Source organism: Mytilus trossulus, chromosome 10 (assembly GCF_036588685.1).
Source record: "Mytilus trossulus isolate FHL-02 chromosome 10, PNRI_Mtr1.1.1.hap1, whole genome shotgun sequence".
Lineage (NCBI taxonomy): Eukaryota > Metazoa > Mollusca > Bivalvia > Mytilida > Mytilidae > Mytilus > Mytilus trossulus.
This window is the reverse complement of record NC_086382.1, coordinates 68835375-68854239: the sequence shown is the minus strand read 5'-3', so window position 1 is coordinate 68854239 and position 18865 is coordinate 68835375. Positions and strand designations below refer to the sequence as shown.

The following is an 18865-nucleotide window of genomic DNA, read 5'->3' as shown; positions in this document are numbered from 1 at the left end:
ATTCGCAAAATGAATGCTATCAGCATTTTTCTATGATTAAACTCAGAAAAGATAAGTGACATTTATATTTGATATTTGTGGATGTATGAACTATTTGTTTTTATAATAATGCATAAAAAGTAATGATTTTCAAATTACAGTTCATCAATTATTTTCTCTATAAGTTTTACATTTTTAATAAAAATGTATAAATATGATATGCTTGTTTTTAATTTACAATCATGGTTTATGAAGTGTACAACTATATGATGAAGTCACATAAATAATGAGAATTTATTTTGCAGGTGTTTAACAAATCCGACAGGATTTCTTAGTTTGCGTGACCATTTAACAACCGATATAAATTTATTAAACCTTATATAAAAAGCAATCATTATCTTATGCTATGAAAGATAGGTTTTCAATCTGGTTTTGATTTTTACGTCGCAGTATGGACAGAAATCCACATCGTAAGCACATGTTTCACAAGTTACTCTGTGTCCACACTCCACAAACAGTATTGACTTGGTAGTTCTTTCACATCTAATACACATCATATTTTTCTTCAGTTCTTTGTTGACTTCTCTGACCTTCACTGGATCTATAAGAAGTGTTGATGCTAAATCATGTTTGAAAGAATTTTCATTTTATTTTGATGTTTGAATTTTATAAAATCCTGCTCAGTCTCTTATCATGAAAATACGGAGATGCGGTATAAATGCCAGAAAACAACACTCTTAACAGAGATCAAATGACATGGAAGTTAATAACTATAGGTCACCTTACGGCCCTCAACAATGAAAAAAGCCAATACAGCATTGCCAGTTATAAAAGGTGTCAAACTGACAAATGTAACACAATTCAAACGAAAATTTGCTAGTCTTATAGTCTTGTTAACTATATACAAATGTAATATAATAACAGATTCAAATTTAAGCTCAAACTTATCAGAAAATATCGCGAAAAGGAAAAACAGTGTCCAATGAAACAATTCTACGTAAATTATTAAAAGAATAAAAACAAGTATATAAGCAGATGTGGTATGGTTGACAACGAGAAAACTTCCCACCCAGAAATCAATAATTTTGGAAATAAAAATATGGCCTTTCGCATTAAGATAACACAAGACAAATTAAGCAATCTTGTATTTGAGTATGGTATTGAACATGAATTGTATTATATCTTTAGTTTCTTGTTGAGTAGAACATAATACAAATTTCTCCACATATATGTATTTTTTTGTTTTCTAGGTTTATGTTTAAAATGTTGTCTCTCTGTTTGTCAATCTGTTTCTACTGTTGTTAAAGGTTATCACAGTTAACTATCAACTCATATAAAAAATCTTAGTAAAAAGTAAAATAAATACATTTAAGTTGTTATGTTTTCATTTAATATTACTCCGCTAGAGATACACGTAGTTCCTTGTCGTTAAACTAACAAAGTTTATAAGTTCGTATGGTTACATTTTTCATATTACACCCAGTTAAATTTGATGCTGTTTACTTTTAATTGTGTATGTCCAATGTTGGGACCTTTTCAAATGCACCAAAAAAAATCAGAGAGAACACGATATGTACAAATATGACGAAACTTCTTTGGTATAGTACGAAGGAAATAACTAATTTGCGCATAGGATCAATCATCAATATACGTATTTATGTTAACAATATCATGTTGTTCAATATAACTTGAACTGTTTCGTATACATTAAGTATAGTTCCTCGTATCTGCTTCACATTATCTCATGTACCGCATTCAGGATTTTCACATTGTAAATAACAACATTTCTATTGTTTTAGTATGTCGGTTATGTTATTTTATAATTGTTTTTTGTTTTGTAATTATTTATATTTTTGCTGTTATGTGATGAATGATAACGTAATGTCCTATGCTATGTTGTTATATAGCTTTGTTGTTATATAGCTATGTTGTTATATAGCTATGTTGTTATATAGCTATGTTGTTATATAGCTATGTTGTTATACAGCTATGTTGTTATATAGCTATGTTGTTTGCAGAGTGTTTTTAACATTTATTTGGTTTCGTTTTTGTTAATTGTCTCACCCTGTATTATTAAATGATATGAGCAAATAAGCCCTAATACGGATAAATCAGCATGAGCAATACTAAAAACATTCCATTGTCGATATAAATCAAGATTTAATATTGCTCTTCGAACAGGGCCAATACGAAAAAAACAGGGCCTATACAGAAAAAAGCGGGAAAAAAGCCGTATTAGCCCTAGGGCTAATACAGGACGTTCACTTCCGGTTTTCAATTTTCTTACGCCATTACTTAACTTTGGAAGTATCGTTATGCATAAAAACATTTGTATAATATTTTTTAAATTAAAGTCATAAAATAAAAAGGTTAAATGATGTGCAATGTTTTGTAACGTCTTAAAGTTTTGAAACGGAAAAAAACGGGGCCAATACAGAAAAAAAAGCGGGAAAAAAGCTGTATTGGTTCATGGGCTAATACGGGACGTCCACTTCCGGTTTTTAATTCTCTTATAATCATTTAATAAAAGTGTTATGAACTGGCTGTTTCTGTATTGGCACTGGTATAGATTCTCGGTCAACTGTATTGGCCCTCGACCCTACGGGTCTCGAGGCCAATACAGCAAACCTTGAATCAATACCAGTGCCAATACAGAAACAGCCAGTTAATAACACTATAGTATTGATGTTGTATTGTTATACCACTGTTCCAGGTTATGGGTAGGGTAAGAATCCCACTAACATGTTTAACTCCGCCACATTATTTATGTATGTGCCTGTCCCAAGTCAGGAGCATGTAATTCAGTGGTTGTCGTTTGTTTATGTGTTAAATATATGTTTTCCGTTCATGTTTTTATATAAATAAGGCCGTTAGTTTTCTCGTTTGAATTGTTTTACATTGTCATATCGGGGATTTTTATAGCTGATTATGTGGTATGGGCTTTGGTCATTGTAATAGGCCGTACGGTGACCTATAGTTGTTAATGTTTGTGTCATTCTTGTCTCTTGTGGACAGTTGTCTCATTGGCAGTCAAGCCACATCTTCTTTTTCATATTAAGTTTGTGTTGTCTCTGTTTCATATTTCACAAACAGATCCTTTAACTATTATTGTTATCATGTAATAAGTGCATTTTCAAATTTACGAACGTCCTTTTATTGTTTGTGTGTTAGAATGTTTGTTATCTTTTTCCATGTTTGGTGTGTTTATTTTCATTGTTTACATGTGACTTTTGACGATAAACGTACCTTCTTCGTTTTGATTTTCATCAATTGACAATTCTGTAATGTAAGAAATTATTAATTTGAAAAAGAAAAATGAGGAAATGTTATAGTTATACAGCAACGATTTAAAATACTGGTACAAGTTCTAATATAAAATGACAGCAATATAGATATTTTCTATTGATATGTTATCATAACTGTATAGAAGTGTTGACTCATGAAGAACTAAAACGTTTCGCTATATACATTAAGTCTTTTAAAGTAATTCAAATTTTGGCATCAATTGCACCGATATTACTCTTAGTTTTATTTCTCAAAATTGATATCACTTGACCGAGTATCAGAATGTCCTACGTTGCTGCTTACTATGAACATGATGAAGAAATTAAACCAAGAGTTCCAGATGGTGCAGTTGATATAATCTTTTCGTAAACTTTACGGACTTTATCACCAGTGGTTTGACCATTATGGAATAACCGTTTCATAGATGATATCGGATATGTTTCTTACGTCGTTTCGACAATCTTCTTCCCTTTTCATGAATGTTACCTACCGAATAAGACAATTAACCGGATGTGTTATAACACGAGCAAGACAACGGGTGCCATATGTATCGCAAGTACTGCTTATCCTTCCGGAGAACCTGAGATCTCCCCTAGTTTTAAGTGGTTTCATCTTGCTCAGTCTTTTGTTTTCATTATTGTTTTGTTTGCGCACTTTTATTTGTCTGTTTGTCTTTTTCATTTTAAACCATGGCGTTGTCAGTTTAATTTCGATTTATAAGTTTGACTGTTCCTTCGGTATCTTTCGCACCTGTTTTGCCAACCTGCCCAAAATAATACAGTCCGAGATTAAAGTCGGTAATAAGAAAATAGTTTATTCTATGTCAATAAATCAGACATGTCAATTTACTATAACTCAGTTTCTTAAAACATGTAAAATAAGAACGAAAAATACTTGTCGGACAGTCAAACTCATGAATTGAAAATAAACTGACAACGCCATGTCTAAAAAAAACAGACAATTAGTAGTACAAAAGACACAACAAGGAAAACAAAAGACTGAGTAATATGAACCCTTATAAAAACTGGGTGAGATCTCAGGTGCTCAGGAATGGTAAGCAGATCCTGTTCTACATGTGGCACCGGTCGTGTGGCTTATGTTATTACATATCCGGTAAATCATCTAATTTGGTAGGTCAAATTCGTGAAAATAGAAGGTCTGTATGTGGGTTAATTCTATAGAATTGAACCCTTTTTTTTGTTGAGTATTAAGTGTTTCAATGATGTTTACAAGCTACTGGTAAATGCTTAAATTCATAGATCTTTTTAAGGTAGCGATTAATCAAATATATTGTACATCATTAAAAAAATTGGTGATAACTAACCTCCAAACTGTAAGTTTAGCTTTTCTGTTTCTTGTTTTTCAATTAAGATTCTACACAAGTCTTCTGTATTGTAATGTATGTTTCCTACAAAGTTTCAAAACAAATGTAAACATGTGGGTTTTTTTATTTAATGAACAAAACCTGTGCAAAGTAAATTTACCTAATTGTTAGTGATATTCTGTTGCCTTTGTTTACAAACTTTTGAAATGTTCAGTTTATTTTGTTTTCTCCTGATTTTTTACATGTTCGCTTTAATGCAGAACTACTTTTTAAATAAAACTAAGCAAGGAAGAACTATTGCAATGTTACTATGTTAGACTGTTTATTTTTTCTTCTTATTATCACAATCATAGTGTTTTTTTCAATCGTGACTTTGTTGGTTTCACTTACATGCAATTCTCTCAATGCAGTAAAATGGGCAACTCCAAAAAATACCTATTCTTATAGTACAATGCATTTTGTTTTTGTATTTTCATAAACTATTAGTTAATATTTGTAGTAGATAGCAAATTACAGTATCTTCTTTTTTATTATGTATTTTCCATTGCGCGATAAATGCTCTTTCAACATTTTGAGACGATGAAAATCGATTTGTGTCCCTAAAGTCAAATTAAAAACATATCAGACTATAATATCAGGTATATTGGTTCTAGGCTTCACACGCTGCTTTGGAAATTCGTGCAAATCCCTCATCTATTGTTTTCAGCTTGATCTGTATCTTTTCTAAAATAATGTTACACCTATAAACTATTGAAGCCTGAAATTGACTGTCCTGTATGAGCTTTTTCCTGTTAACGAGTTAACGCTCACATCAACAACAAAATTAAGAAAATGGTATTAATCGAGACCGGATGCGCCGAAAGAGTACTATATATTTCAATGTGGAGAGACATTTGATACGTGTCCCATCGACGTTCAGTTAAGTAAGTTGGATGAAATTCTTATATAAGATTTAGTTTTCCTTGTTTGATGTCAATGGCTTGTTGTGCCTAGATATAAAAAAATGTATGTTTTGAATAGTTTTGCTACCTTCGTGTTTTGTGTACTCATTAGCTGCATATATCATATCCTTCATTTGAAATCCCATATCAAGCATAGATTTGACAATCGCTCCGTTTCGAATTGCTACAACAACAAAAAGAAAACACTTGTTCAAGAAATTTATAATTTATCTGTTGGATTAGTACTGGTTGATATTCAAATTTGGATCATTTGTTTAATTCGGGCTTGTAACTAGCTTTCATTATCAGTGAGAACTCTTAGATCTGTCCATTTTGTTTTGGTCTTAAATAAAAATTTGTGCTATATAATGTTGTGGTTTGTTTCAATCCCTTTCTAGCTGTCATATATCATTGTTTTGTTGTTATAACATGGATTCTTCGTGTGTCTTTTCAAAGCTAGTAGAGTGTAACCTAGAACTATAAAATTGAGAAAGGACATGGGGAATGTGTCAAAGCGACAACAACCCGACCATAGAGCAAACAACAGCCGAAGGCCACCAATGGGTCTTCAATGTAGCGAGAAACTCCCGTACCCGTAGGCGTCCTTCAGCTGGCCCCTTCAAAAATATGTATACTAGTACATTGATTATAGACGTCATATTTAAACTTCGAATTATACGTGGTTGCGATTTGAGGTTCCATTCAAGAAAATGTTGTTGCGCGAGTCATCTGAATATCTTCAGGATAATAAAACTAAAAATCTCAATTAGAGTCTAGGGTTACACGATAACGAGTAAGCAACTCAACGATAAAAATCACAAAAAGTTATATATAAAATTATATATTAAATGAAATGAAATTTCAAAATGCTCTCAAAGTCCTTTAATTCTCTACATTTTTCTCCAACCGGTTTCACATGTGATAATCAAGGATGCATGTAACTCTATTTATATATAGTTATACAAACATATAAGATAACTTACAAGTTTCAGTTGTGGGTTCCTGTGTTTCTGTTTGAGCGGAAGTCTACAAATAAATTTGACAATAGTAAAACTATGACTAATACTTTAAACTCAATAGTTGGGACAAAATATGACTAACTGTATGTCTTATTGTCATAAAACATAAGTGGAACATAATGCATAATGTGCCTGATAATGCAATTGTTGTTTACTGTGTATATATAGTAACATGTAAATCATCGGAAACAGAAACCAAACAAAATTTATCATTTCAAACTGATATGAATTTCCGTTAAAACATATCCTCCTTTTCCTTAGAAAATAACCACTAGTGAAGTTAGGCCGTTTGAAATATTTTTCTTACCATTTTACTCTATGACAATTAAAAACAAACTCAAAGGAAAACGTATTCATGTTGATTAAATTACTATTTCCAGTCTGTTATAAGTGTCACTCACTTCATATTTAGCTTTAATTTCGTCTATAAACTCTCGCCCTTTCATTTTGATAACAAATTTACAGAATGGAAACCATCGTGCATGTTCCTCCCATGGGACGTCGCCTGGTTCCCAATTACGTAGTCCTCCATCACAATAATGACAGCGTACTGTGTCTTCTTCGCCTAGAGAATAAAGAACTTTGAGTAGTTTGTAATTTTTTAAGTAAAATGCACAAGTATTTTAAAAGGTGACTCACATTTAAAAATGTAAAAACTTTCCTCATATTTCAACAGTTAATTTGGCTGATGTGAAGTGAGTCTGAAAATGTGAATATATTATATGTGTCAAGATTTATCAGAACTTGGTTTGAATTCAGAGAAAATGTGCACTCCCGTCAAGTTAGGGAATCTGGAAATTCATAAGACATATTTAAATGTATTTTTAATGAAATTTGAGACAGTGTATTGAAGTCAGCATTTTAAAATCAAGTTACAAGAAACTTTATAAGATCAAACATAATCCTCCCTCCTGCTGAACAAATACATAAGCATTGAATGGTGTGTTTGCAATATAAACGAATGTTAATTTTCATTAATTTTGCATGCTTTGTGATGTCATTTTATGATGGAAGTTTTTTTGGTATACATTATTTTTTTAAACGTTTTAATATTTAATATCGCACATCACTGCATGAAGAACTTTAATATTTTGAAATGACAATACGGTTTCTTATCTTATGTAATTTTCTCATACTGCCACAGCTTATTGACTGATATACTTTGTCGTTAAAGGGGTCACAAGTCCGGGAGGTTGACGGAGCTAATTCTTTCTGATATTTTATATCAATACTGTTATATTCAATTCGTTAAACTAAGGTTACTTTTTAATGGTACAGATGTTCATTACGGTATTTCAATTAAAATGACTGTGTAGTTCTTAGTGATACAGTTCAAACTTGACCAACACTAGAACTCTATTTATTTGTTATTACCTTCATAAAAGAAGCCGGCATCAGCCAGCATCTCTGATGTTTGTTCAATATCACTTCGCCAAACTCCTTCAAAGGTAGCCATTCTAGATAGTTTGTCGTCATACGCTGCATGTTTAGGATTATATATCTACAAAAATTGATTGCATTTTATGATTGGAGCCTCATCGCTTTTAAAAAGCTATACCATCCATAATACAGTTTACAAGTGTGTAAATTTACTAAAATATTTAAAGATAAAAGCCATTACCAGGGAGGGTTCGTCTCCAGCAAACATATTTAACCCTGTAACATTCTGTATGTACATGTACCTGTCCAAGTATGGAGCCTTTAATTCAGTGATTGTTGTTTGTTGCTGTTAATCATATTTGTTTTTCTTTTATTGTTTTGTTAATAAATCAAACCGTTTGTTTTCTTGTTTGAAGTTATTTTACATTTGTCATTTCGGGCTCTTATTAAGCTTATTATACGATCTCGTTGTTGAGATTCTGAAAGTGACCTATAGTTGTTGACTGTAACTGCATTTGGTCTGTGATGGCGAGTCATTTGCTATCAAACCACTTTATATACAAAATGTTATGTGTTCCCCTTCAATTCGTCTGTTGATTAATGTTAAAGCAGTAATATTCAGCAAAGCTTCACATAATGCAAAGTAAGACATGGAATCATAAATTAATTTCATTCACATAATTTTTATTGTTTATATACATGCATTCCTACCTTACGCCAATCCGCCTGGATCCTTTCTACAAAATCTTTCCCCTTTTCGTGAAGAAGAAACCAACATTTTGGGCTGTGTCGGGAATGTTCCGTCCATGGATCATCCGAAACATCCCATTCAGCCAATCCCAGGTCACAACAGAAACAACGTACAATATCGCCCTCCCCCGTATAGAAATATCCACTTTCTGATAGATTCCAAGGAATCTGTTTTTCTCCAAATTTCCATTTGTCATATGTCTTCAATCGAACTTCCAAAAAAGCATACTGTGGATATTTAAAAACTATTCCTTTTGGTGGATGTAAGGAATCATTGTGTTCAAAGTTTTCTTTTATACAATATGACGGACTATTTGTATCATATTCAACGGTCAAATCTGGATTGTCCATGTGAATTTTATCTTTCGAATTCTTATCCTCATTTATACGTGATTTGAAAAAATAGCCTGTATCTTTAAGAAAGTGACAATGTGGATTAAGTTCTGCATGTTTATCAAGAGCTTTGTCAGTAGCCTTCCAATCCCTTACATCGGTATTGATTCCACAATATGAACATTGTAACTTTAAATCATCTCCTAAGGAAAAAAAGCCAGCATTTACAAGTTCTAATGGCCATCGTTCGGGTTTAGACCAATTTGCGAATGAATATGAGCGCTGTTGGTGCGTTTCCAAAGGATGAGTAAGTATTTCTAGCGAGAATTGGTCGTAAACGTATGTTAAACACTTTGATGTTTTTCTACTTTTTTTATTGTTTAAAATTCTCCTCGGTTGCATGACTCGTGCTTTCCTTTCGGCACTTGTCATAACATTTTCGCGATGGTATTCCGGCATGAGTTCAAAATGTTTTTGGTTTGAAAGACGTGTTATTGTTCTAACTGCCAAATCAAAAGCAGGATTATGATGGTTTCTATGAACTTTATGGCTTTTAGTCGAAATTTTTGTTTCTTGTGATAATTTATCATATTGTGACTCCTGGTAACATCCAGCATCATCATCATTGCCAAAAGTATTGAAATATTCACCAGAGGAACCCATTAACTTTGAATGGACAGTCATGTCGACAGTAGTTACTATCCTAAAATATTTGAGATTAGATATGAAATAAAACATTTTAATAATCTTTTGAAAATTTTCTATTACATGTATATTCCATTGTATATTGTATAAATAATCTTGACTTTAAAATATGTTTAGGACATTCCGTTTTACTTCTCAGTACATTCAGCTTGTATTTCTAATAAAGTAAATACCTAATATGGAAATTTTCACTTTCTTTCATACGTATTAACGTTCTAACAATAGGACTTTATATATATAACGGATATATATTATGTTGATGATTGTCATGTACAGTAACTTTAATTTTGACTTGGTACTCCAAAAAGCCGTTTCTTCAATTATATAGCATTTATAAATAATCAAGTTATCGAAAAGATAAGAAAACATAAATAGACAAATAATAGATTTTCTTGATTTTCATGTTTGTGTAAATAAATTATACTATCGATCGATCATGTAAAATTGTTTGGTTAACGGAAGCTTGTTAAAAAAAATATTCTAAAAATAGATTTTAAATATTATTGGGAGTTTTCAATTTAAATACTGAAGTGGTGATTTCCATTATGTGAATTATCACTGGATTGGCCACTACTATGAAACAAGGCAATAAAAACTGACATCCAAACATCCTCATTTGGAAAAATTATATTTTAGGAACAGGTATTTGCCCAGTCACTGTCAGATACCAACGCAATGAGACATTTGCTCACCGAAATCGGAGAAACTGAACATTGCTGAAGACGTAATATTGCTAAAAAAAAACAATTAATTATATCAAAAAGACAAACAAATCCAGAAAACATTACGTAGAAATCTATAAATGACCAACGCGAATCCATCCCATAAACAAGGTGTGATATAAGGTGCTTGAGCAGGAAGGGTAAGCAGATACTGCACCAACTATGGACCGTTATGTTGAATTGGACAATTTAGACACCTGTCCTGACGTTTGTTCAGAAAAAAGACTATAGTTTCGTCTTGTTGCCGCTATTGATTCATAACAATGTGATATGAGTTCCAATGAGATAACTCTATATCTAAGTCTCAATGTGTAAAATGAAAACCATTTTAGGTCAAAGTATTCATTTGAAAATGATGCAGAACTTTATCAAATAAATCGGTAGCATAAGTCGATAAAAGGATTGCATGACAGAAATCGATCTCCTTTAATGATCTTGTCATGTATTGTTGATCATTTAGATTTATAGGTTTATCTCTATATCTTCTACAAATTTGCTCAAAACACAAAAGAGAGTAAAATAACAATCGCCTTTAGGGGCAATCAGTCACTTTTATCATGTTAATTAAGAGTGTCAGTTTACTTACTATGTTGTGGAAAAATGACTTGGTATTAGACCATGTGTTGCTAATTATTTTTTGCATATTGAAGTATTTATGTAGCTACAGTCACTATTACATTAACAATTTCAACCATTAGACATATTTGTGGAATTTTGTTGACCATTTTTGCAGTTTTAAGATTCTCTGAATCTTATATAGTTTTCAAAATTTTAGGCAAAAATGAAAAAAATTATCAATTAAGGGCAATAAACCCTATAAAAAGTGACAGTTTTCATTTATATAAACAATTTGTTAAACTCAACATTCTAAAGTTTTCTGGCTTGTCAGATTATTACTATTTTTAACGGAAGGTTGCATTTCATCCCTCTGTTCAGTATTTAGCCATATGTGGGCTATCTTGCTTTGCGACATTAATTTTGTTTTGGTGCATTCGATCGGACTCTTTTTTAAACTCAATTATGAAAAATTATTGTGGTTCAGTGTGGTTAGATTTGGCTCAGTAGTTTCAGTGGAAAAGATGTGTACAAGTTAACGACGACGATGATGAACGATGAGAACGGACGCCAAGTGACGCGAAAAGCTCACTTGGCTTTTAAGTCCAGTTCAGCTAAAAAAGTATACTTACAATATACCCAGAAGGGATGACCAGAAAGAGACGTCTGCTCTACATTAATTAAATAAAATTTGATACTGTAAAATAGTTAACTGTTATGTCATCATTAGACGCATTATATTGCCATATTTATATACATACAATTGAGAATGGAAATGGGGACTGTGTCAAAGAGACAACAACCCGACCATAGAAAAAACAACAGCAGAAGGTCACTAACAGGTCTTCAATGTAGCGAGAAATTCCCGCACCCGGTGGTGTCCTTCAGCTGGCCCCTAAACAAATATATACTAGTTCAGTGATAATGAACGCCATACTAATTTCCAATTATACACAACAAACTAAAATTTTAAAAATACTAGACTAACAAAGGCCAGAGGCTCCTAACTTGGGACAGGCGCAAGAATGTATATATATGTATTCTTTTTGTTTCCAAATAAAAATTATAACTATCTCTCAATCACGTATCATTTCAATCATCAAACTTACCGATCCAAACAACAAAATAAAGTTGCTATAGAAGTAATTTCAAAGACCTTCTGAAGATGGCGTTCCAGAATCACATAGATTTCACATTAATAAAATACGATATTCAGAATATAAATCGAATTAAATCTGTCATGGGCGTTGGTTTATTCATCTTATATATCATGAATATGAAGTAAATCTTCCTCATAGTCATACACCTTTTCCTTGTATAATAGAGGGAAATAATAATGTGCAGATAAAGAAAATACCATAAATTCGATACATGGTTTCGGCTGGAATTTTCAATCTCTACATATTATATCATTAAATGATTTTTTTTAAATTCTGTTTAAATTTAAGTGTATCTGGTATAACTTAGAAATATTCATCGAACATGGGTTACCTGAAAGGCTCAATACAATAGTGGTACAAATGTAATCTTGCCCCTTTTATATGTCTGCAAAGTCAGTAACATGTTATCTAGTGGTTGTTATTACTTTGTAACTGAGATACATGTATATATATATATGTGTTGTTTGTTCATTTAATTATTATATATAAACGTTGCTGTTTGCTGTTTGTTGTGTTTTTTTTTTCGGTTTGTCATACCGTGATCTTTTATATCTTTATATATATATATATATACAGTATGTGTTTGATCAAGGTTGAAGGTCGTACAATGACCTGTAATTGTTTAAATCTTCGTCCTTTGTTTTTAAACATATTTGTCTTTTTTGTCAAATAAATCCCATTTTTTTACTTATTATAAAATTTGCATCAGAAATAAAACTGGAAATACTCAAACAAGTGAAAAATTATGTTTTTAGAAATTATTAGCATTTAATTTGTAATTCTTAAATAGTACTGACCAATTCTTATACCAATTTCAATAATGTGTACCATCCGACTGGTGGTGTAGTCTCGTGTAAATCAAATAGTAACAATATGTATACGCATTGCAAGAAAACAGTTAGCCGAACTTATGATACATGATAGGGAAATATTGTCTAATTTTCTAGAAATCCATGATATTCATTTTATGTTTCGCATTTTATTAGAAATATAGGTGTTAAGGCACTTATTCAGAACGCATGTTAAAGTAGCCCTTTTCTGACAAAAATAACGCTTTTAATGTCGTTGTTTACTTAAGCTAACCAGGAAATTTGCAGAAATGAAACTTTTGGTAAAGAAGAAATATATTTCTACCATTTTGGGCCAAATTTTACTTGTCTTTAGTTTGCATTTAAAGTGAGGAATAATAGGCTCCATGGTATATAAGTTTAAGATTTCCAGAAAACCAGGGTTTATTTTTAGTAGAATATGACTTCCGAAAGGCAGTGTTTTTGTTACAAATTAATCGATAATTGGCATTTAGAAATGTGATACAAGTACAATTCATGATATATCTGGTTTCTATCAAGTTAAACTCATGTGAAATACTAGATATGCTGTGAAATTGCAAAATTTGGTTGGATAGATAGTGATTTTGTCTGACACCTTTTACAGGGCGATGTCTGTTGGATCCTCGTTTCGCATTCGTCCATTTCACAGGAGACAACTTCTTCAGATCTCATAACATGAATCCTTCGTATGGCAAGCCGTTTAACTATTTATTCGAATTTCAAGATATCGCATATGATATATAAGATATCTTATATAATTTCATGTTTATAACATATCACATATATATATATATATTATATCAGATTTCTCATTTATTATATCAGAAATCTTGTATATTGTATCAGAAATCTTGTATATTATATCAGATATCTGAAATATTATATTTAAGACATCTCATGGTTTTTAAAACGTCTCATATACATTACAAGATATCTTCCTAAGTTTCTAAGATATCTTATAAAGTGTATGAGATATCTTATTAATGTTTTTATATGATAAAGTGGCCTCGGTGACCGAGTGGTCTAAGTAGTTACTACTGTAATCCCTAGCCAGTCAACACTGATGTTGTAAGTTCGAACCCCGCTCGAGCGGGTGCACTCCGACTCAATTTTGATTAACTAGGATTGTCAGTTTTCCTATTGAAGGTCGGTGGTTTTCTCCTGGCACTCCGGCTTCCTTCACCAATAAAATTGGCCGCCCCGAAATAGCTTTATTGCGGTGCTTAAAAGTGGCAAAACATCAATCAATCTTATATGATAAAGTTTAAAATATATCTAATTGTTCATTAGATATATTATATTTTTTAAAAGATATCTTATATAATAGTTTATAAAATATCTTATATAGTTTATAAGATATCTTATATAGTTTATAAGATATCTTATATAGTTTATAAGATATCTTATATAGTTTATAAGATATCTTATATAATTTATAAGATATCCTATACAGTTTTTAAGATATCTTATATATTTTATAAGATATTGTATATGATAAATCATTTATGAGATATCTTATAAAGAATATATAAGATGTATTTTTAGACAAGTGAAACTGCGAGCTACTGCTCACTGATGATACCCCCGCCGCAAGTGGATAATATTAATAGTGTAAAAATATGCAAGTGTTCGGTAAACAGGAAGTTGTCGAGTGATGAATCTGAAAACGCATCACACGGTATAGCTGACTTATATAAATCCTGAAACCAAATTTCAGAAATCCTTGTATTGTAGTTCCTGAGAAAAATGTGACGAAAATTTTCAACTTGGCTATCATGTGTAAAATCATACAAGTGTTCGGTAAACAGGAAGTTGTCGAGTTATGAATCTGAAAACACATCACACGGTATAGCTGACTTATATAAATCCTGAAACCAAATTTCAGAAATCCTTGTATTGTAGTTCCTGAGAAAAATGTGACGAAAATTTTCAACTTGGCTATCATGTGTAAAATCATACAAGACTTAGTGTTCGGTAAACAGGAAGTTGTCAAGTGATGAATCTGAAAACGCATCACACCGTATGGCTAACATATATAAATGTTGATACCAAATTACAGAAAGGGTGGATGTGTAGTTCCTGAGAAAAGTGTGACGAAAGTATCATGGGACGGACTGACGGACTGACGGACTGACAGACAGAGGTAAAACAGTATACCCCCCTTTTTTAAAGCGGGAGTATAATTATGTGAGATATCTTATAGATTATATGAAATATCTTATAAACTATCTAATATATCTTATAAACTATATAAGATATCTAATCAACTATATGAGATATATTTTAAACTATATAAGATATCTCATATGATATGCGGTTTTAAGATATCTTATATCTGATAAGATATCATAATTAGATATCTCACATACTTTATAAGATATCTTAAGTGATATTTGAGATATCTTATAAACTATATAATATATCTAATAAACTAATCAAGATATCTTATATACTTCATAAGATATCTCCTAAAATTCACAAGATTTCTTATTAATATATTGTATATAAGATATCGTATATACGTTATAAGATATTTCATATAGTTTATATAAGATATCCAATATAGTTTATAAGATATCTTATATAGTTTGTATGATATTTTATATAATTAATATAAAGAAAATGATATGAGATATCTTATAAATTACATATCCTATCACATTAACTATTAGGATATCTTATTAACATAGGCACTTGTCTTACAAACAAAATCCTAAATATATACCTTAATATAACAGTGTTATATTAAGGTACGTATGGGGGAAATTTCTAAGACAAGTGCCTGTGCGTATTAACTGTATAAGATATCTTACTATATAATATATCTTATAAAGTTTATGACTGAGATATCTTGAAGTAAGAATAAATAGAAAAAGGCTTGCTCTATACCGTTGAGTAGTTGAGTGTCAACTCATTATGATGTTTAGGAATTTTTATAAATAATCACATCATTTGGTAAAATGCAAACAGTTTGACTTGTGAATATGCTGCAATAAGAATGCAATATGTTAAGTTGGAAATTATCAACGTATATATGATTGTAGATAATATACTTCTAGTAGTTCCCCTTATCATTACGCTCAGAGTAAAACTTAATATAAAATTCTTTTAACAACAACAACAACAACATAGGTGTCTATGTATATCATTAATAATGAAATTATATTTCATAATAATAATTCAATTTTGGCAGGGATGTTTAATTCAGTTTTGGCGAACTAAGCTTAGAAACATTGATGATTATTTATTCCCTTGCAATTGTATAATTTGACCTTATTGAATTCAAATTCATGTGCACTTCAATTTAACCCCCGAGCTAGAGATGGATAAAGCACGAATTGTATGTTTAGGGCATCCTTAAGAGGAAAACAATCAACATTGAATGTGAAACAAAGGTAAATCATTAAATCCACAACATATCATTCTTGTACTGGTAAAAAAGATGTTAAACATATATATTTTAATCTATAATATGAAATTAAACAGAACTGCATAAATCAAATGCATGAGTTCAGTTTCTATTTATATATGTCAATGACAGTCAGCAGGGTTAAAGAACATCAGTTGTTCGACCTGTTAGTCAAATGCGTTTTGTTTAAATATACTTTTTCACTTTTTTGGTCTTTTGGAAAATGTTGTTTGACGTGTTGTTTTTAGACCCTTCTACAACGAAATTTGTTGTACATGCACACGTATAAAAAATTGCGGTTTTTATCCAACGCAATCATAGGTTTGGACGTAGTTTTCAATTTAGACTCGTATATATTTTTTCGTTTGGGCTTGTATTATATTTTCCCTCTGGTTTATATGATCCGTTCATCCTATATTGACTCTTAAAATTCAAGAATCAGGATTTAAAAATGAGGGAATTCGAAGTCAATCCATACAGAAATAATTCTGTACATTATCAATGGTAAATAAATTCACGATTTCTGTATATAATGTATACGTTATGTATACGTTATGATGTAGACACTAAGACAGACATATTTGTTTACATTTATACTGACCAATATTTGTTTCTAAAGTGTCGGACAAATGGGTTGTCTGATCATTGGGTTGTCTGATCATTGGGCTGTCGGAACAATGAGTTGTCGGACTATTGGGTTGTCGGACTAATGGGTTGTCGGAGCAATGGGCTGTCGGGACATTGGGTTGTCGGATTAATGAGCTGTCGGACTAATGGGCTGTCGGAATAATGGCGTGTAACCCTCCTGTCACATCAATATTGTATTGCTTTTAGATATAAATCAGAAAGAATCAATGTAAAAATGGAAAATTTTAAGAAAACAAAAACAACAAAAAAAACGTTACTAGTATGAAGAAAAGGCCCCCAGATTTTTTAACCTCCTTTTAGTTCTTACGCCCAAACTCAATCACAGCTTTCTGGTATGGTACCTTTCAGTACAATTTCAGGGAGATCCATACACTTTTACACAAGTAAATGTCTGGAACCTAGAAAAAATGATTGTTTTTTTTTACTCTTTTGGCACCTTATTCTTGACGGTTTAGGGAAATTACTCCCAAACTCAATCCCATCCTTTCCTTTGTGATATCGAACCTTGTGGTATAATTTCAGAAAGATCCATTCACTTACAAACAAGTTATTATCTGGAAAAAAATCGCATAGGTTGGCCCCTTTTTGGTCCTAAATTCCTTTCTTTGGTGATTTTATTTCTTGTAATGTAATGTGAAGAGCATCATTTCCTGAATGTATGACTCCATATTTTTAGGTGATAGCAACCAGTTTAAAAAATCTGAACTCCCCAAAGATCAGAATTTGGAGAAACATAATTTTGATGTTCTCCTCTGTTACAACCTTTTTGAGTACCTTCTGAGAATATTTCATTGTCAGCACTATACCAGTACATGTGTTCTTATAGTATCTTACCAAATTGACATGTAGATGGAATTAAACTTATACACAATTCGGGTAAATGAACAAAAAGTACTGCATAATTCCTCTCTGTTAGGTTCTGTCATGTTACCTGAATGGAAGTAACAGCATAACCATAATCAGTAACAGGAAGGGTGTTCAAGACAATTAAGTGGTACGAGAAAAGCAAAATGAGTATGTTAAATTTAATGTATGCCTTTTTGTGATTCTTCGTTACATTTGTTGTTTTTATAGTGATATTAAGATGATAACACAATATTGACTGCTGTACCCCTATTTTTGACATTTTTACTCTTTGAGTATGTTTGTTTTGTTCATACATCGTTGACAATGTAATGGAATTTGATGCGACTGTCATACAAGTGAGAGGTTTAGCTAGCTATAAAACCAGGTTCAATCCACCATTTTCTACATTAGAAAATGCCTGTACCAAGTCAGGAATATGACAGTTGTTATCCATTCGTTTGATGTGTTTGGACTTTTGATTTTGCCTTTTGATTTTGGACTTTCCTTTTTGAATTTTCCTCGGAGTTCGGTATTTTTGTGTTTTTACTTTTCACTGATGAATCAAAAAGTTAATCTACTATATGCCAACTGTTTCACTTAATATAAGTTATCATCACCATATTAAATAAATTTCAAAATAATATACAGTATATTGAATGAAAAAATAGGTATTTGCTTTTGATAACAGCAGAGAAAATTGTGCAATTTTAGTATAGTAGATAGCAACAGAAAGGAATTTATTCAAGAATTTTTCATTACCTTGGCACATTTTTCATCTTGCAAATACAGTTTCAAAGGATAAGTGACATTATTTGCTGTTATCTTCCAATTGTGACCAATCTGAAATAATGTTTTTTTCTTAAACTATAAAATAAAGGGTTTTTTTTAGAAAAAAAATCCTTTCTGTTACCAACTCTGTCCTGTTACTGATGTCCTGTTACTCAAGATACTTTCATGTTATTGACATATCTGACCATAT

The 18865-nt window shown here is 31.3% G+C and overlaps 1 protein-coding gene across 1 annotated transcript; it reads right to left on the bottom strand.

Annotated features, from left to right (window-relative positions):
* Positions 1 to 212: 212 nt before the first annotated feature.
* LOC134686543 (baculoviral IAP repeat-containing protein 7-B-like) lies at positions 213 to 9768 on the bottom strand. Its single transcript, XM_063546210.1, has 8 exons — positions 8640 to 9768; positions 7923 to 8049; positions 6950 to 7113; positions 6513 to 6555; positions 5618 to 5713; positions 4589 to 4672; positions 3226 to 3258; positions 213 to 580 (listed from the first exon to the last, which is right to left on the bottom strand). The coding sequence occupies exons 1-8, from the start codon at positions 9747 to 9749 to the stop codon at positions 384 to 386; spliced, it is 1854 nt and encodes a 617-aa protein (XP_063402280.1). The 5' UTR covers positions 9750 to 9768; the 3' UTR covers positions 213 to 383.
* Positions 9769 to 18865: the final 9097 nt, after the last annotated feature.

Coding starts and splice junctions, on each gene's coding strand:
- LOC134686543 (XM_063546210.1), bottom strand. CDS start 9,749: ATGTTTTATTTCATATCTAATCTCAAATATTTTAGGATAGTAACTACT. Junction 6,556..6,949: donor AAATTAAAGCTAAATATGAA/GTGAGTGACACT, acceptor ATTTATTTGTAG/ACTTCCGCTCAAACAGAAAC. Junction 5,714..6,512: donor GGAACCCACAACTGAAACTT/GTAAGTTATCTT, acceptor TTGTTGTTGTAG/CAATTCGAAACGGAGCGATT.